Source organism: Bos indicus, chromosome 13 (assembly GCF_029378745.1).
Source record: "Bos indicus isolate NIAB-ARS_2022 breed Sahiwal x Tharparkar chromosome 13, NIAB-ARS_B.indTharparkar_mat_pri_1.0, whole genome shotgun sequence".
Classification (NCBI taxonomy): domain Eukaryota; kingdom Metazoa; phylum Chordata; class Mammalia; order Artiodactyla; family Bovidae; genus Bos; species Bos indicus.
In genome coordinates, this window is record NC_091772.1 from 17,909,343 (window position 1) to 17,936,329 (window position 26,987).

The 26,987-nt window shown below is 40.2% G+C and overlaps 1 protein-coding gene across 14 annotated transcripts in view; it reads left to right on the plus strand.

Moving 5' to 3' along the window:
• The window catches only part of ABI1 (abl interactor 1), an 87,773-nt gene that overhangs the window by 37,743 nt on the left and 23,043 nt on the right, over positions 1-26,987 (plus strand). For 9 of the 14 annotated variants that reach the window (XM_019972965.2, XM_019972966.2, XM_019972955.2 and 6 more), the window contains exons 3-4: positions 24,429-24,605; positions 26,664-26,678. In XM_019972965.2, the coding sequence (XP_019828524.2) occupies positions 24,429-24,605; positions 26,664-26,678 (192 nt within the window). The remainder of the gene's footprint in view (positions 1-24,428; positions 24,606-26,663; positions 26,679-26,987) is intronic. The other 5 variants (XM_019972957.2, XM_019972961.2, XM_019972956.2 and 2 more) reach the window with 1 other exon arrangement.

A 26,987-nucleotide genomic window follows, 5' to 3' on the forward strand; every position in this document is an offset into this window, starting at 1 on the left:
TATTGTCAGTGTCTGCATTCATCTCCACACTTGGACTCTGCCTTGCAGTTCTTATGAAACAGCCAGGCAGGAGCTGGTCAATAAGTAAGAGCGAGAATTGACTTTTACCATTAAGAGGAAAATCTCTTTGCCTATTACTTTCATTAAAAACCCACCCATACCTTTGTCAAGTGATACCATGTCAGTGCTCACACTTTGCCTGCAGGACAAAGGCTGGATGGTTGATGGTATCAACATAAGCTCCGTCTTGTCTCCCCTTGCCTCTCTAGCTTCATTCTGTCTCTCCCTCCCTCCCCACTGTTGGCTTCACACCTCCTGATTCGCATAGTGCTTTAGCAGTGTGCCTTTGTTGTGGCCAGTCCCTTTGCTTGGAATGGGTACCTACTCGATTTCCTCTGCCTAACTCCTGGTCACTCTTCTGCTTCAGTGTAATTGCCTTGGCCTCATGGAAAGCATTTCATTGGTTCCAGAAGAGTAGATTTGATCTTTCCTAGTACTTCTGTTGGAGAAGGCAATGGCATCCCACTCCAGTACTCTTGCCTGGAGAATCCAACGGACGGAGGAGCTTGGTAGGCTGCAGTCCATGGGGTCACTAAGAGTTGGACACGACTGAGCGACTTCACTTTCACTTTTCACTTTGATGCATTGGAGAAGGAAATGGCAACCCACTCCAGTGTTCTTGCCTGGAGAATCCCAGGGACGGGGGAGCCTGGTGGGCTGCCGTCTATGGGGTCGCACAGAGTCGGACACGACTGAAGCGACTTAGCAGCAGCAGTACTTCTGTGCCTGCTGCTGTATGACAGATAAGTTCTGTTTGCTCTTCCTTGATTTTTCTCTCCCCTTTGGTCTTTGTCCTGGGAGGCTTACCGTATGGATTATGTCCATGGGCATCTGTAACTTCTGGCTTCAGAGAGAGTGCAGCCAGTGTGGACATGGGCAGGTCAGCAGCAGTGAGGAAGGAAAGCTCAGAACATTTATTACCCTGGTTTCTTCCCAGTGGACTGGCTGTGTTCAGGACAAGTCCCTGTTCCTCTCAAGGTGGCCTTGTCTGGGTGACTTCGTCCTCCTCATTCTGGTGATCCTCCTGCCCTTGTCCTTTTGGATTTAGGATTTTAGCTCTTCCTGCTGAGAACATTGGCTCCTGTACCTACTTCTGTTCCCGTGTCCCTTCCCATTCCTTTGTGTTTAATCCCTCTGTTATAAATGGTCTTTGAATTTTTCTAATTGGAATATTTCATCAGTTTCTGATTGGAAGTCTGGCTAATGCAGCCCAGCTTGTTATTTCTCATACTGAGCCCATCTCTTTTCTCCTGTTTTTGCCTTTGCTCTCACTTAGGAAAGCAGGAGGCTCAGCTGATGAAGTTCTAGAGCACTCTGTTTACACTTTAGCTAGGTTAGTGCTGCTTTTGTTTATATTACATATTGAGATTCTGTGTAAGCATTGACTTGAAATTAGGATGAACAATAAAAACGGTTTGGAAGTTAGTGACTGGACTGCAAGAATAAAAATCCTAAAATCTTTTTAACAGCATTTAAGGTTCTTTACGAGGCCTGGCACCTGCCTTTATTTTTGGCTTTATTTCTTATTACTAACCCATCTAGGATTTTTAAGTTGTAGGGATAAAAGTCTCTCTACATACATGACTCATATTGTTACAGGCATGTTTCATCTGGTCAGGTCCCTCCCACTCATCATTGAGGTCTTACCCTGAATTTTATTAAAGTGTGGTTTTCCTGAATGCCCCTTTCTGCCTTGTCTCTGACCTGTGCACATATTATTAGAATTCTCTGCTGATTGTTTTTACAGCATCCTATAGTTCCCTTTCAAATCATTTATTGTTAGAATTACCTAGTTAATTTGTCCTGTTCCTTTGCCTTCCATGGGGTTCTGCTGTGATCATCCCAGTGCGTAGCATGCATGCATCCATTAATTTCAACAAATGAAATTAAAGTAGAAGGTCACAGACTCTCTTTAGAGAAGCTCAATGCAAGAGACTTTAGAGTCATTGGAATTTGTTACAGTTTTGAATGGGGCCTGTCTCCTTTTAATTTCAGTTGATGGGGAAAAAAATCATTGTATCCTTATCTTAGAGAAATTTTTCTTGGTTGTGTTCCTTCATAGGTTAATGGAACATTGATTGCTAAATACCTCTGAATCAGGGAACTTAAAAAAAAAATCTTGCTCTCATTTTTGTGAGTAAGTAGTAAAGATGACTTCAAAATTTTTTTTTGGAGGGGAAGGAGCAACAATTTTAAACTCACAGAAAATTGCAAGTATAGGACAAAGAACTTTTTTGTTTTGGACTGTTTGAGAATAACCTGCTGCTGTGGTGCCCCATCAGTCCTGAAATCTTGGGTGTGTATTTTCTAGACACAAATACATGCTACTGGATAGCTGTTATACAAGCATCAAAATCAGGTGATTAACATGGATATATTACTACTCTCTACTCAAATTGCTACTTCAGTCTGCCAGTTTGTTCAGTAACTTTATGGGAAATTGAGCCAGTTCAGAAGCATTTAGTTATCCTGTCTCCTTGGCCTTCTTCAGTCTGCCACTGTTCCTCAGTCTACATTCAACTTTACCTGACCTTGATACTTTTGAAAACTATAGACCAGTTAATTTGTAGAATGTCGGTATGAATATGTTTAATCTTTCTTCATGAGTAAATTCATGTGATAAAGAGACTTTGGAGGCAGTAGCTTCCTATTTAAAAACCACTTTCATTGTCTTAATTTTTTTAAGAAAACTTTTTTGCTTACTTTTAAGTCTTTTTCTAAGTGTTTCTAGCATTAGGGCTTATAAATTCGTAATAATATCTAAAGATAGAGGAATTCTATTAAAGAATCTGGCATGACACACATCAAGGCATAACACTCCTAAGAATGTTTTGTTAGAGATCCAGCAAAATTTATTGTCATAGGAATTTTTATTTCAACTTGTCAAAAATAATTAACTGTGCTGTATTTTGCCATTAAGATCATTGCACATTTAAAAATCCTTTGGTCTCTGAGTTGCAAATGGTACTTGAGAACTTCTAAGACATAAATAAATGTATTTAATTATGGCAGAAATTATTTCTAAAATAACCCTCTTGGTTAAAAACAAATTGTGTGCATTTTAGCTCTGAAATAATTTGAAAATCCAAATGAAGGCATTAGACCGCTGTTCTAAGCCTATTTTTAGTTGTATTTCCTTTGAGCTGATTTCCTTTCTAGCCACCTGCAGTTTTATGTGCAGTTACACGTGTTCATTTTTTCTAAAATTGTCCCCTCCCTTTTCCAAGCTTGGCATGGAAGTAGCTTCTCTAATGTTTTTAGTTTGTTCTTTTTGAAGAGCAAAGTATAAATTATAAAACCTCCATTGAGTAAATTCATGTAAAACTATTTTTGATGAAAAACAGCATTAGTATGAAATAAAATATTCTCTGGCCCTCGAGTTTTTAAAAATTATAGCCTATTTTGTCTTGATATCATTAATATACTACATGTTAACATATAGAATATATCCTTCCCTTTCTTTTACTTTCCACTTTTTCCTGTTAAGATTTGCCTCTTCTAAGAATAACTGGATTTTATAAAAAATACAGTGTGGGAGTTCACTTGTAGACTAGTGGTTAGCATTCCTCCCAGCTTTCACTGCCATGGCCCAGGTTCAATCCCTCAATGGGGAGCTGACATCCCACAAGCCAACAATAAAAAATTAAAAACAAAAATAGTGTAACATTTCTTTTAACTGGGGCATCTATTGCATATACACTTAGTTATTGAACTATTTGGATTCAGATGAACCACCATTATTTTGTGCCTTTTATTCATGTCATCGATTCTCTTAGTTTCCTTTCTTCTGGATTAACATTCTCTTTCGGATTAACATCCTCTGGAGGCCTTACTGTGTAAGTGTGCACTTGTATATATGTGCGTATATGTGTGTATGCTGCTTCCTGCTTATGGTGAATTATTTCCTTATGTGTTGTATAAATTTTGGTTGTGAGCCCATCTTAAGATATCATCTTTGAGGTCTCTCTGCATGCTGAGGGTGATACATTGGTAAAATAAATTGAAGACGTATTCCTAGACAGTTTATTCTGTTATTCTGCCAAGTGTTCTTGGGGTACGATCAATCAAGGACTGTTAAGAGTTTTGTAGCTGAAAACATGGGAACTTGTTATACTTTCTTGGATAGCTGCCCTCCCCGCCCCCCCCTCAGGGGTGTGTGTGTGTGTGTGTGTGTGTGTGTGTATGTATATTAGTTTCGTAAACACTTTTGTGATGACATGAGCTCATATCAGTAATCCTGGATAATCTTTCTGTCTCAAGATTCTTAATCACATCTGCAGAGATCCTTTTGCCATGTCACTTCTACCTTCCCACATTCAGCAAACCAAGACCTTCTGTTTTGTTCCCATTTGAAAGTGAAAGTGTTAGTCGCAAAGTCATGTCTGACTCTTTGTGACCCCATAGATTGTAGCCTGCCAGGCTCCTCTGTCCATGGAATTCGCCAGGCAAGAATACTGGAGTGGGTAGCCATTTCCTTCTCCAGGGGGTCTTCCTGACCCAGGAATCGAACCGGAGTCTCCTGTATTGCAGGCAGATTCTTTACCAGCTGAGCTACCAGGGAAGCCCTTGTTCCCTTTTGGTGTAAGTCTTAAGTCTGTTAGTGGCCAGCAAACCCCTATGGAGTAACTTCTTTGATGTTTTCTGCTCTGATCTTTAGTCCCCCCTTCTCCCTCCTCCCTGGATATTGTTTGCTGTATTTAATATTGGACTCTGAATTTTTAAAGAGTCTATCAAGTATGTTTAGGCAGTTCATAACTGGGAGAGTTTGCAGGTGTCTAATCTGCCATATTGCCTCAGTTGGTATTCCTTTTTGTTTTCCTGTTATCTTTTAATTTTAAATGCTTTTAATTTAGCCTTAAAAAAAACCCTCAACCCCCAAACCTCAGTGAATCTCATCTTTGAACAAGCTTGTCATTTAACTGTGGCTAAAGTCAGTTTCTTGATGAAAGTGAAAGTGGAGAGTGAAAAAGTTGGCTTAAAGCTCAACATTCAGAAAACTAAGAACATGGCATCTGGTCCCATCACTTCATGGGAAATAGATGAGGAAACAGTGGAAACAGTGTTAGACTTTATTTTTTGGGCTCCAAAATCACTGCAGATAGTGATTGCAGCCATGAAATTAAAAGACGCTTGCTCCTTGGAAGGAAAGTTATGACCAACCTAGATAGCATATTCAAAAGCAGAGACATTACTTTGCCAACAAAGGTCCATCTAGTCAAGGCTATGATTTTTCCTGTGGTCGTGTATGGATGTGAGAGTTGGACTGTGAAGAAGGCTGAGCGCCGAAGAATTGATGCTTCTGAACTGTGGTTTTGGAGAAGACTCTTGAGAGTCCCTTGGACTGCAAGAAGATCCAACCAGTCCATTCTGAAGGAGGTCAGCCCTGGGATTTCTTTGGAGGGAATGATGCTGAAGCTGAAACTCCAGTACTTTGGCCAGCTCATGAAGAGCTGACTCATTGGAAAAGACTCTGATGCTGGGAGGGATTGAGGGCAGGAGGAGAAGGGGACGCCAGAGGATGAGATGGCTGGATGGCATCACTGACTCGATGGGCTTGAGTCTGAGTGAACTCCAGGAGTTTGTGATGGATAGGGAGGCCTGGTGTGCTGCGATTCATGGGGTTGCAAAGAGTCAGACAGGACTGAGCAACTGAACTGAACTGAAAGTCAGTTTCTTTTCTTTGAGTCCTCTGTTTTGCTCTTATTGACAAACTGCCTTTTTTCTTTTAACTGACCCCACCTGTCCTGGGTTATTCTGATTCTGATGCTCAGCCAGACCAAGACACTCTCTTATTACTTCCTGTTTCTATTCTTGACTGGTCAGGTGGTTCTCTTTCAATACAAATTTGTGTTTTCTATTTTTCTGTCTCGTTTGAACTAAAGGCGTATAGATATTATTCTCTACTGAGCAGTTATCATTGGACTTTGTTTCACAATTCCCTCCTCCTGTCTGATACTATGTGAGTGTGCCCAGGCCAGTCAGATACTACCAAAGGGATTATAGTTAAAAGCTGAGATCTGTTTTGCCCCTTTCTATACTCAGTCTTGTTCTCTAGAGCACTTTGATAGTAACTACTGGGTATCAGGCCTGCAATGCAGTAGACCCTGGGTTCAGTCCCTGGGTTGAGAAGATCCCCTGGAGAAGGGAAAGTCACCCTACTCCACTATTCTTGCCTGGGGGATCCCATGGACAGAGGAGCCTGGTGAGCCACAGTTCATGGGGTCGCAAAGAGTTGGACACGACTGAGCGACTAAGACACTACTGTGTATCAGATGTTTTACACATGTGAACACCTGTGAGTTAATTCACCCTCACAACAACCCCACTTCCCAGATGAAGAAACTGATATTCAAAGAGGTTATTTGACTTGTTCAGAATCATACGTTTATTAAATGGCATTATTTGAACCAGAAAGTCTGGCTTTAGAATCTGCTTTATTATCACTATGCTGGACTGCTTTGGTTTTAGAATGAAAATTATTTTCCCTCCATACTTTGAAAGGCAATCTAGTCCGTTTCTTCTAGCTTCCAGTATTGTCACTGAGATGTCTGATGTGTCTGATTCTTTGTATGTAATTTGCCTTTTTCTCTCTGAAAACTTCGGAATATTTATTCTTGTTAGCTGTGATATTTTGAAATTTCACAGGGATATAACTTGGTCTTTTGAAAGTACATTATGCTGGCATTTGGGGATATGCTCCTGTATTTTGGGGTGCTATGTGTTATTTCTTTGTTTTCCTGTTATTCTGGGAATATTCATAGATTCATATATTCCCATTTTTTCTAGATTCAGATATTAGACTTTTTAAATTAATGTTTTGGTGCTGTTTTCCTTTCTTGTTTCTTTACCTTTGGAAGACATCTCAAAAATAAATTTCAGTGTATCAGTTACTGTTCTTTTTAATTTTTCAGAATGTTTGTTTCTTTTTCACAAGTTGGGTTTTTGTCAATGAATTAATTACCTTCTATGCTTCATATAATACGTACATATATATTTCATGTAATATAAATCCTTTTCAGAAAAGGATTCCTCTAATCTGTGCAGAATTCGGGGGGGGAGGTTCTTTTTTTTTTAGTTTTAGTTTTGTTTTAGGTCTCCCCTCACCCTGCCATGCTGTGTTGTCTTAGATGATCTGGTGGTTCTAGTCTGCTTCTGTTTAAGAATGAGGGACTAAAATGCTTAAGTAGAAACTATAAATACGTGATGGAGACTGTCACTTGGTGGTGTGAGCAGGCCTTACCCAAATCTAATACAGTTAATTCTCCAGCTTTTAGCTCTGTTCCTCACTTTTTTTAAAAAATTTTTTTATTGAAGGATAATTGCTTTACAGAATTTTGTTTTCTGTCCAACCCCAACATGAATCAACCATAGGTATACATATATCCCCTCCCTTTTGAAGCTCCCTCCCATCTCCCGCCCCATCCCACCCCTCTCGGTTGATACAGAGCCCCTGTTAGAGTTTCCTGAGCCATACAGCAAATTTGTGTTGGCTGTCTATTTTACATATGGTAATATAAGTTTCCATGTTACTCTTTCCATACATCTCACCCTCTCTTCCCCTCGCCCCAAGTCCATAAGTCTGTTCTCTATGTCTGTTTCTCCACTGCTGCCCTGTAAGTGAATTCTTCAGTACCATTTTTCTAGATTCCATGTATATGCGTTAGAATATGATATTTATCTTTCTCTTTCTGACTTACTTCACTCTGTATGATAGGCTCTAGGTTCATCCACCTCATTAGAATTGACTCAAAGGCGTTCCTTTTTATGGCTGAGTAATATTCCATTGTGTATATGTCCACAACTTCTTTATCCATTCATCTGTTGATGGACATCTAGGTTGCTTCCATGTTCTAGCTATTGTAAATAGTGCTGCAATGAACAATGAGATACATGTGTCTCTTTCAATTTTGTTTTCCTCAGGGTATATGCCTAGGAGTGGGATTGCTGGGTCATATGGTAGTTTTATTCCTAGTTTTTAAAGGAATCTCCATACCGTCTTCCATAGTGATTGTATCAATTTACATTCCCACCAACAGTGCAAGATCATTCCCTTTTCTCCACACCTTCTCCGGCATTTATTGTTTGTAGACTTTTTGATGATGGCCATTCTGACCAGTGTGAGGTGATATCGCATTGTAGTTTTGATTTGCATTTCTCTAATAATGAGCGATAAAGGACTTCCCTGGTGGCTCAGATGGTAAAGCGTCTGCCTACAATGGGGGAGATCTGGGTTCGATCCCTGGGTTGGGAAGATCCCCTGGAGAAGGAAATGGCAACCCTTTCCACTATTCTTGCCTGGAAAATCCCATGGACGGAGGAGCCTGGTAGGCTACAGTCCATGGGGTCACAAAGAGTCGGACACTACTGAGTGACTTCACTTCACTTAATAATGAGCGATGATGAGCATCTTTTCATGTGTTTGTTAGCCATCTGTATGTCTTCTTTGGAGAAATGTCTGTTGAGGTCTTTTTCCTACTTTTTAATTGGGTTCTTTGTTTTTCTGGTATTGAGTTGTATGAGCTGCTTGCATATTTTGGAAATTAATCCTTTGTCAGTTGTTTCATTTGCTATTATTTTCTCCCATTTTGTGGGTTGTCTTTTCACCTTGCTTGTAGTTTCCTTTGCTGTGCCTTAAGTTTAATCAGGTCCCACTTGTTTACTTTTGTTTTTATTTCCGTTACTCTAGGAGGTGGGTCATAGAGGATCTTGCTTTGATTTATGTCATTGAGTGTTCTGTTTTCCTCTAAGAGTTTTATAGTTTCTGGTCTTACATTTACGTCTTTAATCCATTTTGAGTTTATCTTTGTGTGTGGTGTTTGGAAGTGTTCTATTTTCGTTCTTTTACATGTAGCTGTCCAGTTTTCCCAGCACCATTTATTGAAGAGGCTGTGGTTGCTCCATTTATACTCGTGCCTCCTTTGTCAAAAACAAGGTACCATTGGGCTCATGAGTTTATTTCTGGGCTTTCTGTCTTGTTCCATTGGTATATATTTCTGTTTTTGTGCCAGTACTGTACTGTCTTGATGAGTGTAGCTTTGTAGTATAATCTGAAGTCAAGAAGGTTGAGTCCTCCAGCTCCATTCTTCTTTCTCAGGACTGCTTTGGCTATTCGGGGTCTTTTGTGTTTCCATATGAATTGTGAATTCTTTTGTTCTAGTTCTGTGAAAAATGCCATTGGTAATTTGATAGGGACCACATTGAATCTGTAGATTGCATTTGGTAGTATAGTCATTTTCGTGATACTGATTCTTCCTACCCAGGAATTTGGAATATCTGTCCATCTGCTTATGTCATCTTTGATTTTTTTCATTAGTGTCTTATAATTTTCTGTGTACAGTTCTTTGTCTCCTTAGGTGAGTTTATTCCTCAGTATTTAATTCTTTTTGTTGCAGTAGTGAATGGGATTGATTCCTTAATTTCTCTTTCTGATTTTTCATTGTTAGTATATAGAAATGCAAGTGATTTCTGTGTATTGATTTTGTATCCTGCAACTTTGCTAAGTTAACTGATTGCTGCTACTGCTGCTAAGTCGCTTCCATCATGTCTGACTCTGTGCGACCCCATAGACGGCAGCCCACTGGGCTCCCCCGTCCCTGGGATTCTCCAGGCAAGAACACTGGAGTGGGTTGTCATTTCCTTCTCTAATGCATGAAAGTGAAAAGTTAAAGTGAAATTGCTCAGTTGTGTCCAACTCTTAGTGACCCCATGGACTGCAGCCTACCAGGGTCCTCCATCAATGGGATTTTCTAGGCAAGAGTACTGCAGTGGGGTGCCATTGCCTTCTCCGAGTTAACTGATTAGCTCTAGTAATTTTCTGATACTATCTTTAGGGTTTTCTATGTCCAGTATCATGTCATCTGTAAACAGTGAGAGCTTTACTTTTCCGATCTGAATTCCTTGTATATCTTTTTCTTCTCTGATTGGTGTAGCTAGGACTTCCAGAACTATGTTGAATAATAGTGGTAAAAGTGGACACCCTTGTCTTGTTCCTGATCTTAGAGGGAATGCTTTCAGTTTTTGACTGTTGAGACTAATGTTTGCTGTAGGCTTATCATATATGGGCTTCCCTTGTAGCTCAGTCGGTAAAGAATCTGCCTGCAGTGCAGGAGACCAGGGTTCAATCCCTGGGTTGGGAAGATTCCCCTGGAGAAGGAAATGGCAACCCACTCCAGTATCGTTGCCTGGAAAATCTCATGGACAGAGGAGCCTGGTGGGCTGCAGTCCATGGAGTCACAAAGAGTCGGGCACAACTGAGCAACTAACACTTACTTACCATATGTGGTGTTTACTGTATTGAGGTAGGTTCCTTCTATGCCCGTTTTTTGAAAAGTTTTAATCATAAATGGGTGCTGAATTTTGTCAAATTTTTTTTCTGCATCTATTGAGATGATCATATGGTTTTTATCTTTCAATTTGTTAATATGGTGTATCACATTGATTGATTTGTATATATTGAAGAATCCTTGCATTCCTGGAATAAACCCAACTTGATCATCAGCTTTTTGATGTGTTGTTGGATTCTGTTTGCTAAAATATTGTTGAGGATTTTTGCATCTATGTTTTTGCATTTATGTTGCAATACATTGATACTGACCTGTAGTTTTCTTTTTTGTGTGTGTTGTCTTTGATGGGACTTCCCTGGTGGCTCAGACGGTAAAGCGTCTGTCTACAATGCGGGAGACCTGGGTTCCATCACTGGGTCGGGAAGATCTGCTGGAGAAGGAAATGGCAATCCACTTCAGTACTATTGCCTGGAAAATCCCAGAGGATTTTCCTGGTAGGAGGACAGAGGAGCCTGGTAGGCTATACAGTCCATGGGGTTGCAAAGAGTTGGACACGACTGAGCGACTTCACTTTCACTTCATAGAATTGAGTTTGGAAATGTTCCTTCCTCTGCAATTTTTTGAAAGAGTTTTAGAAGGGTAGGCATTAGCTCTTCTCTAAATGTTTGGTAGAATTCTCCTGTGAAGCCATCTGGTCCTGGGCTTTTGGTTTTTGGGAGATTTTTGATCACAGCTTCAATTTCAGTGCTTGTAATCGGGTTTTTCATAATTTCTATTTCTTCCTGGTTCAGTCTTGGAAGAATGAGCTTTTCTAAGAATCTGTCCATTTCTTCCAGGTTATCCACTTTATTGCCATATAGTTGTTCATAATAGTCTCTTATAATCCTTTGTATTTCTGCATTGTCTGTTGTAACCTCTTCTTTGTTACTCACTTTTAAAAGAAAAACAGTTCTATTGAGATAGAATTCACATACCATACAGTTTTGTTATATTCATGGAGTTGCAGTGCATCACCACAGAAATTTTAGAATATTGTCATTACGTCAAAAGAAACTTCCATCTTCCTTAGCTCTCACTCCTCAGTCCCTGCCTTCTCTCTCCACCTAGCCCTCAGCAACTGGTCGTTTACTTTTTTCCCTATAGATTTGCCTGTTCTGGGAATTTCATGTAAATGGTATTATGTAGTAAGTGGTCGTTTGTGATGTCTTCTTTCACTTAGCATGATGTTCTCAAAGCTCATCCATATTGGAGCATGTGCCAGTGCTTATTCCTTTTTACTTCCAAATAGTATTCTATTTTGTGGAAATAGCAAATGTATCCATTTATTAGTTAATGAATATTTGTATTTTTTCCAGTTGGGGGTATTAACGGATAACACTGCTATGAACATCTGTGTACCAGTTTCTGTGTGGACATATGTTTTCAGGTACATTGGTTATATACCTATGAGAGGAATTGCTGGATCCTGTGGTAACTCTGTGTTTAACCCTTCAAGGGACTGCTGGCTGTTACCCTAAGTGGATGCACCATTTTACATTCCCACTGGCAGTGTGGCCCGGGTTCAGTTTCTCCACGTGCTCGGAAGCTCTGTTCTATTTTTTTTAAACAGCCATCCTAGTGGATATCAAGTAGTATCTCATTGTGATTTTGATTTTTTTCCCTCACTTTTGTAGTCTAAAGAACCTGTTGCTTCTGAATTCTCAGGCTCTCAGGGATCATTTTTTTTCTTGTAGAATAAATTGCCTTGCCATCTGAGGGTGTTTGGGGTTCTAGCTTCTCCTGTTGTTCTGTTCAGTTAGTTAACGTTGCCTCCATTTGCTTTCTGATATTTAACGATTTGTTGGACATTCTTGTCCACTCATTTTTCTCCTCTTATATCCCTTTAACATTCTGGAGAAGAAAAAAAAATGTGTATGTGTGTGGCAGGTGGTACATACCTGCCAGGTGCAGAGTGGTAAAGAATACACCTGCCAGCACAGGAGACGTAGGTTCAGCCTCTGGGTCAGGAAGATCCCCTAGAGAAGGACATGGCAACCCATTCTAATATTCTTGCCTGGGAAATCCCATGACAATCCATGGACAGAGGAGCCTGGCAGGCTGTAGGCCATGGAGTTGCAAAGAGTTGGACACAACTGAGCACCTAAACAGCACAGCAGCATGATGTGTGTATGTGTATAAATATATAAAACCAGTGTAATCAGTTCTCTTAATCTACCAACTTGTACCTTTAAATAATCTTTCTTTATGAATATCCCCAAATGATGTCCTTTCTTGTAAGAATTACAGGACCAAAAATATTCCTGTGATGAATATGAAAGAAATGAGGCTCGGAAGGGGTTATTATTAAGTACACTCCAAATCCCTTTGAAGTGTTGGGTTTAACCCTTCTGATTATACTGATTCGATTTGTACTCCTTATTATATGTTTAATGTAGCTGGAATAACATAAATGAACTAAGTAACAATTTTTAATTTCTAAGATTGCTTGTAAGAGTTGTGTTTGGTATAGGCTATAAGCTTTAACTGGTTTAACACCATCTGGTAAACTCAGTTAAACACTTGAGTATGGATTGGGGAACAAAGAATAACAACAAGAAAAGCTAACGTTAGTTTTTTCCAGATGATAGATAGTGTTGAAAATCCTTTATCCATATTAAAACCTTCATATTAACTGTGTGAAGTTGATAAAATTATTTGTTTTTAAACCTTGTCTGTTTGATAAGAAAACTGTGAGGGCATGGAATAGTTAAGTAGTTGCTCCAGGCTACACAACTAGTAAATGGTAGAGTTTACTTTTAAATCTATGCAGTTTGGTTCTTGAGTCTGTGCACTTGAAGTCATTATATTGCAATGCCTGAAATTTCTACAGAATTTTTAATGTATTATCTTTTTGAGAGGATAGGGACACTCCTGAAATATTAAAACATTTTTCGGGGCTCCAAAATCACTACAGATAGTGATTGCAGCCTTGAAATTAAAAGACGCTTACTCCCTGGAAGGAAAGTTATGACCAACCTAGATAGCATATTGAAAAGCAGAGACATTACTTTGTCAACAAAGGTCCGTCTAGTCAAGGCTATGGTTTTTCCAGTAGTCATGTATGGATGTGAGAGTTGGACTGTAAAGAAAGCTGAGTGCTGAAGAATTGATGCTTTTGAACTGTGGTGTGGAGAAGACTCTTGAGAGTCCCTTGGACTGCAAGGAGATCAACCAGTCCATCCTAAAGGAGATCAGTCCTGGATGTTCATTGGAAGGACTGATTTTGAAGCTGTAATTCCAATACTTTGGCCACCTGATGTGAAGAGCTGACTCATTGGAAAAGACACTGATGCTGGGAAAGATTGAGGGCAGGAGAAGGGGACGGCAGAGGATGAGATGGTTGGATGGCATCACCGACTCAGTGGACATGGGTTTGGGTGGACTCTGGGAGTTGGTGATGGACAGGGAGGCCTGGCGTGCTGCGATTGACAGGGTCGCAAAGAGTCGGACACGACTGAGCGACTGAACTCAACTGAACAACGAAAAGGAGTACTAGTTGGGAATAAGTACACGTTCATGACCTGACATGTAAAAGATGAACTGTGACCTAATGTTCTTTTTTTTTAAAAAAATTTTTTTGGGAGGAGAAAATTTCTTTACAGTGTTGTGTCAGTTTCTGCCATACAACACAAATCAACCATAGTTATATGTATATCACCTCCCTCTTGAGACTTCCCCCCTTCCTCCCTAATGTCCTCTTGAAAGTTCATATTTATTTTAAATCCTGGTTTGGATAAAATGATTAAATCAACCACATAACAAAAAATACATATTTTTGAGGTGGACACATAATTGCCATGTAGAGTGTTCTAAAGTGTGCATTATATTCTTAAGCAGGAGGTTAGCGGACAGAAAAATGTCCTTGGGTTGTACTAAAAAATTGGATGCAGGCCAGAGTATTAGTGACAGATTCAGTCTTTCTCAGGATAAAATATTTTGGAATAATTCTGAGTGTTTTATTATATTATGTTTTTCCACCAGAGTCTTATTTTGCAGCTCATCTTTTCTAAATAGATCTTTTTTTATAGTGTGTGTATATATAGGTCATTCTGAATCAAGTTAACTTCACAGTTGATTGGGACCTTGTTCCAGGCTTATTGAACAAAGGCTTGTAACACAGAATTTTGGGCAGTGGGCCATTTCCAAAGTCTGCTCCAAAAGAAGCCGTAACAGACAAAGATTGTCTCTTTCTCGGCTGAAGGCTTTCTGTGTGTGGCTTGTCTCAGGCCTCTTTTACACTTTTTCTACCCCTTTCATACTCCTCCTTTTTCTATTCAGGGCAAAAGTGTTTTGGTTTTCATTCTGTAGTTACTCTTTCAGTGAGCATTTATTGTGATTTTACTTACATACAAGATTCTTTGCTTGAAACCTATAATGCCTCCCTCTATGGGCGCGGGCATTTATGGGGACAGTAGCCCTCCCAATATGATAGTGTAGAAAATATGTGAAATATTAAGTAGTTTTGCTGCGTCATGTTCTTTCCAGTCTGTCTTTCGATAATTAAAAAGGATTTTTTTTTCTGGAGAATATATTTAAAAGGAGCATATGCTTTCTTTCCTTCCTTCCTGACTTTACCCCCTACCCCCTTTACCACCCTGGAACTTCCTAAAGTGCTAAGGGGGAGAATGGTTAAAACAATGTATTTCTGTACAATAACTTTATAAATAATCATGTCTTAAAAGGGAACAAGACAAAATGTTAATCTGTATTTAATCTGAGTGGTGTGTATGTGGATGTTTGTTTTATCATCGTATGTTTGAAGCATTTCATAATTTAAAATAGTTAAACCTGAAAAAAGGGCAATTTTAAATCTTGTCTACTTGTGAAATTTTTCTTTTTTATTTCAACATTCATTTTAGAAAACTTTTTCTTTCTAGATAGAATCACTCCTGGAATACTGTGCATGTTCTTTTCTTTGAACCTTTGCCTTCTATACAAGTTATTTTACCTATTCCTATTTACTTCCCCTTCCCATTTTATTAAGGGCTCACTCGACCCTTTAAAAAGAAACCATCAAATTTGGTTTTCCAGTTTTTTAGCCTTTCTTTAGTACCTCCTTAATATGAGTACTGTTCAACCTATTTTTATTCATGCTCTTTTAAATTGTCTCTTATCTCTAGGCAGATGTTGTGTTTTCATGCCTTTTGGCCTTTTTTTTGTTCTGTTCCTTTTGCTTGTTATCCCTCTCACCTCCACCTCCACTCCCCCACCGCCCCACCCCCAGTCTGCTTTCTTCTGTTTGGCCTGCCAAATACACCTGGCTAAAGTGAGGTTTCTTTTATGGAGTCTTATGATGGTGCTCCAGGAATATTAGTCATTTTTTTTCTCCCTGCTCTGTTTGTGCTTTTTGTGCAATTAAATACTTCAAAAAGTTATACTTAATAACATTCAAAAGAATAATGTGATGTAACATAAAATTTATAACAAAATAAACATGTGGTTCTACCACCAAAGTTTACTGGAAAATGGTCAGTTCTACCTGTGTGCTTCAGTCTACTCCCAAGGAGTGTTGTTATTTTCTTGCCCTTTTAAAGTTTATCATATATATGTGTATCCTTAAATAGTTTTGTTTGGGTTTGAGTTTTATAAAAATAGATTAAGGCTATATGTAGTCAAAACCAAAACCCTGTATATAACTTGCTTTTTAAAATTCAGCATTATGTTTCTACTATTTATCTGTAATTCGTATATTTTATTCATAGTAGTTCATTCTCATTAATGTAATAGTTCAAGTATAAATTTGCCACTTATTTGCATTTATATTTAATTAATCTGGAATTGGTTTTTCCTTCTAGTGAGTGTGAGATAGGGGTCCATTTTCTGTGTTTCTTTCTATCTGGCAAACAAGTTGCCCTATTTAAGTAATGCATTCTTTGGCCCTGTGCAGTCACTGTAAGGTAACAGGGTTCCTTATGATCATGAGTTTGTTTCTGAGCTCTGTCTTCTGTTGAATTGGTCCATTTATTTAACTCTGTTTAAGAACCCTGCTGTCTTACTTACTTTGGCTTTATAGTACATCTGGTTTATTGTAGTGGTTTCACCTGAGCTTCATGGGACCAGAGATTGCTGTAAGGGTGCTGCAACCTGCTAGTCCCTCTCAACTTGGGAGACTCTTGAATTTTATGTTTATTAGAATTAAAAATTAATTTTCTTTATATCAGACTGATTCTTTTGACAGCTAAAGATAAAGTGTGAAAGTAAGGAAATTCAAGTGTGAGAAGGAACCAGTCTCCCTGGAAAAGCTGACTTTGGCCTGGTGAACATAATCGTGCTGTCATACAGACGTTTCCGGCTTGTTCCCCTCCTGCTGCTGCCGCATTCACTCACCCTGCCATTTGGAGGGCTGTATACCACTGGTGGGGTAATGATGTAGACTCTCCTTATTCCCAGTTAGGAGACTGGTAAGGGAGTAAACTCAGAAAAAAGTTTTCAGGTAATTGGAAATAATGTCCTGAATAGTTCTACAGTGATTGAGGGAAATAAGGATTAAAAAAAAAGATGATTTTAAAGGGAGTTGTGGACACTGTGATATTTGAGCCATTTTGAATTTTTTTTTTCCCCATGAAGACTGGAAACTAAAATGGGATGTTCTTTTCAGAAGGATTAAGCAGATAGCTTCAGATTTTTTCATTTTGTCTTCGCAAGTTTAGTCTTTTTGGTGAAGATCACAGTGGTTATACTATGGAGAACAGTTGGAAAGAGGCTAGATTGGCTGCAAATGGGCCTGTTAGAAGACAGATGCAGTAGCCAGGGTGAGAGATGATAGTAGATTGACTAAATTGAAGTGTTGGAAACAAGGAAACACATTTCTGTTACTTAAAGGAAAATGTGACAAGATTTAATGATACTGGATATGAAGTGAGTTGTAGATGTCTGAACTGTTTAACTTGATAGAGAACTGAAGGAGGAAGGCTGGTTAAGGCAATTCTGTATATTTTGGGCACATTCATTTTGAGGTACCATTGAAATATCCAAGAGGAACATCACCGGTGTTTGTATGATTCTGTAGTGTAGAAGAGAGGTCTAGAATGGAGAAGAGCTTATGGAAGTGTAGTAGTAATTTAGACCTGAATGTGGATGAATTTGTCAGGGGTAGGTTGTAAAGGGGAAGAACCTATGACTAAACATGGAGGCACCTTACTTGTCAGGTGACCTTGTAAAGGAGACAGAGAATGAGCGTTGATGGGATCAGGAGCAAACCAAGGTGATCTATCTTTTTTAATATTCTGATGAAATCTCAGTATTTTCCCTTCTGTGGAGTAATAAGTAGCAAAACTTTAATTCCGTACCAAGCAAAATGTGTACTGGTTAATCTTGTGCTGGACCTGCTAGAAAAGAAAAGTATGTAAGACATGTAGGGGTACATGCGGACATGTGCACACACACATGAACACACACACACACAAATTTAGCTAACTCCAGTTTAACAAGTTAGCTCCCTCCATAGTTTCATGGATGTTGGTAGAAGACACAGGATTTCTCAGTAAGAGACATAAGACTTGATGACTCATGACAGGGGCAGGAGCCAGAGTTGGCATCCGTGCTGCTTTTCCCAACCCGGAGCTCCATAGACTGTGAGGAGGGTGGGTGATGCTTCCGGATGTGTAGTATAGTCTCTTACAGGAGAGGAGCCCCCCAGACTTCCATAATGGGCAGAAAGCCTGCCTGACCTTAACCCTGGTGGGAGATGACATCTTTTTGCGTGAGACAGTGAGCAAACCTGCCTGTTGTTCCTGAGGGTGACGTTTTTGTCCTTCCTGGCTGTTTACTATGTAGACGTACTTAAAACAGTCTGGGACAAAGAGACTGCCTCTACCTACAAGACGTACAGAAATGCGATGGGTCCAAGGGTAATTGCCTTCCAACAATATTCATTCCTCATTTCTCTACCTTCTTGGCTTCTGGCAAAATTTCCTGATTGACCACCCTGAGTAACCTGTCTAACAGAACCTGGGACCAGAGCCATTGAATTTGTCTCATAAAACATGTAATTCAGTTTACGTACTATCAACATGGTACTAGAATGAGGCCAAACTGCAATATTGACCTCAGTTTGGCTCCCCAGGGTCCTCGACCAGCCAGCTGAACAAATACTATAACCTTTCAGGGTCTACTCTAGAGAGCCAAGTGGCTTTCTCTTCCAAGTTTCTGCACTGACTTTCTACCTGATGCAAGTACTGCAAGAGAATGCTGTAGTGCACAGCCTTGGCCTGGTCTGCAGGAAGGAAGTCTGGGGCGGTTCTGTCTCATCCATAACAAGACTGGCCTGACCTGAATAGTTGACCCTGACCCGAATGGCTCCAGGGCTGATATGATGTCATTGTTCACCTCAGCTTAAGTCAGGGACAGTTCAAACCACCCTTTCTAATTAGATAACTCCCATTTTAGGGTTAAATAGTTTGGAACAGACTACACATAATTAAAAAATCAGTTATGCCTCTGGAGAGCTCTTCCTACTTAGTCAAGAATAGCTATACTTTGGAGAGGTCATAGCTGTCTGCGGGTATAGGATCTACTGGTGGTGCTTGCTTAAATGCTTGAGGATCTCTTAGAATCATCTCTAAAGTACAAGTCACCACATTTCTGATCTCTTAGAATCACCCCTAAAGTACAAGTCACCACATTTCTGGAGGGAGGTAAGTTAATGCCTGACTTCCGCTTAAGTACTTCTGTAAAGAGTGTCCTCCCCGTCCCCGCCCAGCACAGGTGTTAGGGAGCAGAGGCCAGCTGTTTCTCCAGTGTCCTCTCCTGCACAGATGGTAGGCATCAGGGATCCCAGTTCAGTACAAATATCTGAATCTAGTACTTGTTTTATTTTGGGAGGATTACCTGAAGGTAGTCAGTCAAATCTGTCTTACTTGTCTATGCCACCAGTGAGGTGGCATTCATCTGCCCCTTGCGGTGACTGAATGAAAAGCTACAGGAATTGGGGGTGGTGGTTGGAAAGACACCTGGAGGAATTGGCACCTGGAGTCAGCAGATTGGATCGGGATTGTAATACCATAACATGAAAGAGTGCCTTTGATGTGAGGCACCACTGATGGTCTGAAGATGGGGTTAAAGGTCTGTAGTTAGTAGTTAGTCTGCCAATAGTGGGAGATGTGGCATCTCTCTCCAGGAGACAGATGGGTCTTTCTCCTGGACTCACAGTGTGGGATGCAGTGGTTACCTCTGCATGAGGAACAGAGTCCTTTACTCTGCGTCTGTTCATGATGGTCCACGTGTTGACGCATCTGGAATGGTGATGGATCTGCCGGCAGTGATGGCGGCCTGGGCAGTGCAGGCTTCATCAGCAGCTGGACTGCAGCTGGCCTCGTCAAACCATGGGCCCTTACCGTGGCCATGTGTTAATGACCCACATGGTCTCATCAGCAACTGTGATTTGTCTCCACAATTTATATGGCCCATGTTTAAGATGTCAGTCTGTCATTTTCCAAGTAGCAGACCCAAACAGCTATTCCCAATGGGTACCAGCCTCAGATGAGTAAAAATCTCACAGGGTTTATCACAGGGAATATCGGCCAAATCTGTGAGAACATCCTTGAGCTCCGCCCACGGAGCATAGCAGCCATACCCACTTCTCAATTCTGTGTAGCTGTCTCTGAGGTCAAACAGCACAGCGGCCCATAGAACACCACGGGGTGTCAGCTTAGTTGAATTATTAATGCACCAGGCCCAGGCATTTAGAGGATCCTCTGTGAATCAATGGGCTTCCCTGGTGGCTCAGAAGTTAAAGCATCTGCCTCCAATGCGGGAGACCCGTGTTCGATCCCTGGGTCGGGAAGATCCCCTGGAGAAGGAAATGGTAATCCACTCCATTATTCTTGCCTGGAGAATCTCATGGACGGAGAAGCCTGGTAGGCTACAGTCCATGGGGTCGCAAAGAGTCGGACACGACTGAAAGACTTCACTTTCACTTTCTGTGAATCAACAGTGTTGGTTTAGGTAGCAGTATGGAAGAGACATTTTCCCTAAAGATGTAGCTGCCACTCTTTCATGTAAAGCTGGGATGTCATAGGAGCTGGACTGGCTGGATTCTTGAATACACCAAACCCAAGGGGCACCTCCAGTGGAGGCTGTTCCTCTTGCCAGAGGCTCCAGTCAGTACAATCATCCATGCACAGAAACTTGTACTCAGAAGGGTCCTAAGGATGGTGGGCACTGGGACCACTAGTGCTTTTCTACATGCCACTCTTTCCCAGTTGGCAAAATCTCCTCTGGCTCTTCAGAGCATTCACTGTGCAAGCATGAAGAATATCAATACCAATTATACATTCATTGTATAATTGGTGGAAGCATCACAGTAATCCATTGAGTTGGTCCCAAGAACCCCACCCAGAAGGGTGCATTAGCTTCTGTTCCCCACTGTGAACCACACCCAAAGCTGTAGCTGAAAGCAGATACCCTCTCCTTCCACAGGATGGGGACATGGGCTCCAATATGTTTATATCAGCCAGCTATAAAATGTCCTGCCTTCCCCAGAGTGCTCTCACACACCCAGGTATGCTTGGTCTTCAGTTTCTCTTGGGAACCTGGAGAACTTGGCCCCACCCTTAATCATCTTTCTCTTAAGGGTGTATGGGGAGGTTGGGAGAGAGTGGCTTTCAGTAAACAAGGTCAGTTTATTTGTTTTGAGCAGTGCTGTGGCTGGGAGCATTTCCGGCCCACCTAAAGGCCTGCATTCTGTTTTCTGTAGCAAAGTCATCATTACTGATGGACACCATCCATTCTGTTGGGAACACCTTTATTCAGCAGCTATAGCCTTATTACTTTTTGGCGGGGGGCCTGAATTTGTACTCTTTGGTTGACTTGGGCTTGATGTGCACGGTGGCATCATTGTTTTTAGGAGTTCACCTTATGTGGGCTCTTGGCTGCTCCATTGTCAAAAGACCAGCTCTATAATTCTTGTTTGATATCAACGTAGGACTGGGAGTTTTCTGAAGCTGGCAGGGCTGACAGAATTTAATCTTTGCGTGAGTTTCTCCTTCTCTGGTGAATTACCTTCATCATCATTTAAAACCCAGTTGAGGATGGAAGAGCCTGCAGGACAAATCAGTGCCCTTGGGAGATTGTTTCGGGGAAAGTTTCCCCAAAGGGCCAAAGCTGTCTCAGCAGACAGGGCCCACTGTCAAAAATGCCGAGGTCTTTGCCTCATCTCGAATGAATAGAAGGTTGAGAAGACAAACTGCAGGAGGGACTGAGCAGGAAGATAGCCAGCTGTTGCCTTTCTGCTTTAACAAACGTTATGTGTCCCCTCCGACCCCTCAGTCTCCCAGGCAAACTAGCCAGAGTTCTAGGTTCTCCTGGTTCTGTTTAGAGTGGTTACAGTTTTCCTTCTTTCATGCTCAGTATAGATACACTGAGAGAACCTTATATACCCTTGCCTCCCTCTGCAGATAAATATTACTAGTTGTTTTCAGGGTCCACCAGGTGAGCTTAGTGAGTAGCTGACAGTAGCCAGGGCATCATTCAGGCTGCTGTTTTTGAAACTACTTCCTGGTACTTGTCCTGAAGCTGCCGCCCCAGTTCAGCCTCATTACTAAGCCCTGAAGTAGAGGACCAGAGACTGCCTGGAGGACCACACGAGTTGATCATGTTCACTCACGATTCCCAGGGACTTCTCTCAGTTTTCATTAGCTATCCTTTCATTCCAACTCTAAAAAACTTTGTCTTTGTTAGCACTCCATCTTCATTACCAAAGCTTCAAACATTGCAAGGGTTTTGAGGTTTTACCCTTAGCGGATGCTCACAAGTTAAGCCAGCCACAATTCCATAGATGTGAGGAGAAGACGTGAGACTCCAGGTTAGAGACAAAGGTCATTATTGTCATAGTCAACACTGTATCAGACACCAGCCCCACTTTCTATAGGATATGTCCAAGACAGCCAGATGGTGCCTGGCTGTACACAGTCAGGTGTGTTCCAGGAAAGGAGCTCCCAGCTTAGGGGACCAGCTCTTTTATAATGGTCAGTAAGCCTTCTGCGGAGAAGGCAATGGCACCCCACTCCAGTACTCTTGCCTGGAGAATCCCATAGATGGAGGAGCCTGGTAGGCTATAGTCCATGGGGTCGCTAAGAGTCGGACACGACTGAGTGACTTCACTTTCACTCTTCACTTTCATGCATTGGAGAAGGAAATGGCAACCCACTCCAGTGTTCTTGCCTGGAGAATCCCAGGGACGGGGAAGCCTGGTTGGGCTGCTGTCTGTGGGGTCTCACAGAGTCGGACACGACTGAAGCGACTTAGCCGCAGCAGCAGCAGCAGCAGTAAGCCTTCTGACGTTATCTTTGTTATACTGGACAGTAAGCCTGCCTTTTGTACTTTGAGGAGACACTATGTCTTCTAAGGCCAGGGAATCAGCATCTCTTCTCACAAGGTGTGCAGAAATACACATAACATTAACCTTTATTTCCTGACAGTGCCCCCACCTCCACTCCCTTTCAGTTCATTTCACATGCTTCTGTTTTCTTACTGCTTTCTAACTGGTCTCATCCCAGTAGTCTTCTCTCTGTCCTCCTGTGCAAGAGGGATCTTTTAGAATATAGACCTGATGATATTGCTCAATTTGAATTTTTTATTGGTTTTTCATTACTATTGGGACTTCACTGATGGCTCAGATGGTAAAGGATCTGCCTGCAGTGCAGGAGACCTGAGTTCGATCCCTGGGTCAGGAAGGTCCTTTAGAGAAGGGAATGGCTACTCACTCATTACTGTTAGGCCAAAGCTTAAACTGCTGAGTGGTCGTGTAACTATTTCTCATGTGCTGACTACTATCCAGTTTTTTTTTTTAAAATACTGACAGTTAAATAAGAAAAACAAAAACCTACCTTCTTTAAAGCTATAAAGGCCAGTACTAATGACGTGCCAGACATCACCTCAGATGAGTGTGGCTCCCCTCGCTCCCAGGCTGCAGCCTGCCCCTCAACACCCAGAGCCCCCGGTGCACCAAGCCCAAGTGCCCATATGAACCTCTCTGCCCCAGCTGAGGGCAAGACTATCTTGAGGCCAGAAGATGCAGAAGCCAGAGTATGAAGTGGAATGAATGCTCCTGTTTTGAGAAGCACACTTGTAACTGCATCTTTTGGAATCTTTTTGGGGGGCAGGGATTTCTGTACTTTTATTTCAGAGATTCTCTGGTCACAGGTTTTCCCCAGGGAACTTCTGAGAAATTTGCAGTTTCTTACCAGATGAAACATGGAAATTTTGCCCTTAGTTCCATGCATCCCCACATCTCCTTCGCCCCCCCCCCCGACCCTTTTTTAGTTTTAATTTATTGGTTAAACTTATGGTGGCAATCCGTGAGGTGTGTCAAAGAATGTACAGATGTATGTGTGTATATTGTATGTATGCTAACATATTACTGAAGGACACATTTTAATAAATAAAAATTTCTGCCTTAAAAAAAAAAAAAAAGGCCAGTACTAGGTAGGCTGCAGATGTGTGGGCTCCTTGCTGCCAAATTGTAACCCCTGGTTTTCTCTGGTCTTCTTTTTTTTCCTTCTTAAACCTTTGTCTGTAATATGTTGTTCTTCTTGCCTTAAATAATTTCCATAATTTGCCTCTAATATTTGTTTATTTTTTAAAATGTACTTACTCTATTAAAGCCTTCTCAACCTAGTTGGATATCTTGCTCTGAACACCTTTAGAGTAATTGCAAATAAATTGTGCGTGTGTCACTATAGTAGTTACTTCATCTGGTTGTAATTTCTGATTTCTTTATCTGGTCTGTATCTACGCAAAATAAAGTGTAAGCGACACAGAGTAGGAGCCCTCCCTTTCCACACACACCAGGTCTTTGGGAGAGAAAATCGCTTCCCTCAGAATCACTTTGGAATCAAAACCAATAGTTTAGTTGGTGCTTTTAATCAGCTTTAGAGATCCCATGTTTCAGCGTCCAAGATATTAATTTGCTTAATTTTGAAGGGGAGCATGTAGTAGTATTCACTGAAAAATAGACATGTGATACATTCTTAATATGTGGACATTATATATATTATGTACTCTGCCAAACAATATTTTCTTGCTTTGTTCAAATTTAAAATATAGACTGTGGACATTCATAAAGAGAAAGTAGCTCGAAGAGAGATTGGTATTTTGACAACAAATAAAAATACATCAAGAACTCACAAAATAATAGCACCTGCGAACATGGAGCGACCTGTAAGGTATATTCGGAAACCTATTGACTATACAGTTCTGGATGATGTGGGCCACGGTGTCAAGGTAAGTGTCTTCATATTGTATTCTCTTAAAAATTTGCAGGCTATACAGTTTCAGAGTAAACTTGAATACATAGTAGAAACATTTAAAATTATTTGTTAATAATAATAGCTATAGAGCCTGGTTCATAACTTGTGAAGGATTTTCCACATATGTCTTTGTTTTCAAGCTTTGAAAAGATCATGTGATCTAAGGGTTGTTCTGTTTTATTAATGGAAACACTGAAGCTTTATAATACATAGGAATGGTGTTTTTAAAGGTTTCAGTTTTATTAAGAGGAATGAACTGTGGAATCATTTCAAAGAGGAACTGGCATCTTACAGACTTTCATTCCTGTGGTATGCGAAGCTTATGATCTACTTAGGGCCTGCAGAAAGGGTGGAATAAGAGAGTTCTATTGTTTTCAACCTTAGAGTCCAGGGAGCTGGTAAACTGACTCATCCATAAATGTAAATGTTAAGGAAATGAAGTGAGATCTTAAGGAAATAAAAAGCCTAGTTTTATTTCCTTAAGATGTTTTAGTTCTAAAACGTGCTTGGGAGACACTGAAATGGAAGTTTTTAAGTTGCTAACCAATTACATTTTGAGTTGTAAGGTATAGAGATCATTTCCTTCCAACGCTCCTAACATCTTTGTGTAAATTTACACACACTTAACAGAGGAGGCTGTGCTCCATAACAGGTAAAGGTTACACCATTACACAGTAGCAGAATTCAAGTAGAATTTTTATTCCCAAATAAATTATCCTTTCACCCTTTCATTTGGGACTAGTTTATACTTGAGTGCTATTTTTTTGTTTTCTCTTTGACTTGAAACAGCATATGAGGGAAGATGTATGGTCATATTTAGAATATTTCTAAGTTACTTTAGAATAGTATTTAGTGTATTTTAATGCTATCACATTAATATGTCTTTTCTTCAAAGATAATGAGGTTATTCAAATTTAATTTCTAAATCCAATTGTGAAATGTAGTGGCAAGGTAGGATTCCAGACATTGTTTAATCTAGATAATAATGAGCCGTGTTATTCTAAACAAATGTTAAAGAATACCAAAGTTCTGGCACAGTTTCTAGCAATAAGAATATGGGTCAAGCAAGGTATATTCCGTTTTTGGATGCTTTCCTTAATGTTGCTTTTATGGTCACTTGAAAAATGATAAGATACAAATTTAGAATGGCAAATGAGATGGAAAGAACTTGAGGGAACCCCTTTTTCCCCAGTGTAGAAAAAGTCTTCAATCTGAAGATAATTTTCCTTAAGTGGCATGTTGCAAGTAGGCTGCTTTGGACACATTAGTTCATATATATAAGCTGGCCAGGTTTTAAAGATGTAGCCTTTAGGATGAAAGCAGCTTTTTTTCAGTTCTGAATTTTGATCAGACTTGTTCAGAAGGAAATTTAGAACTAAAACAAACTCTATTTACTAGTGCTGGCCTCTTAGGATTTGGATTCTTAAGCTACACATGAGAGGGTTTCCAGACCCTATTTGTTTGTTTGTTCCTTAATTAGAATTTGGCTAAGATGTTATGGTGCATTGTAATTTTGTTTTAAACCCTGAGCTGCTAGGTCCTTTTCTGAATTTGGAAGCAACCCGTAATTTTGGATTTTAACATTTACAGTTGATCACTCTTTAAAATTCTGTACCATTCCAATAATGAAGCATGAGCATCCATTGTCCAGTAGGCTTAAGGTTTGTGCACTGAGGCATTAAAATAGCCATACGTTTAATGAGCTATGTGTTTGTATTTAAATCAGAGTTTGTTTTTTATCATCCATGATTCAGTTGAATTAGTTTGATAGGATAAAATACTGACCTAAGAAATTACATAATTTGCATGAGATTGGCATAATTAAGTGGTAATTTTCTTATGAATATATTACTTTGAATAAATATATGATACCTATGAATATTTCCCTACTGCTTGTGGATGTCTTTTCTTTATAAAATACTTAAAATATGACTGGGTAAAAGCTTATTAACATGAATCAAGTAATTGTCCTATCAGATAAGATATCTAGAATTAATTTCTACTTTTTCCCCCCTTTTTTGCCAACGTAAAGTGGCTAAAAGCCAAGGTAAGAGATACTACTTATCACTTGATCCACGGTATTCCTTCTGTATTGATAGAGGCTGCAGAGCCACTAAAACTTGAAAACTTCTCCTATGTCTGTCTGCTTTTTTCCCCATAGGATTTACATGGGTTAAATATACTCAAACCCAGTTCAAATCAGCAACATTTAGCTTGGATGTGTTAATATATCAAAGATATATTGACATCTGCATTTATATAGGAACATTAATTTTGCTAACATTTATTGCTTTGCTCATTTTTTGATAGTTGCCTTGCTTTTATTGACTTACAATTAGGAGGTTTCCCAGACATT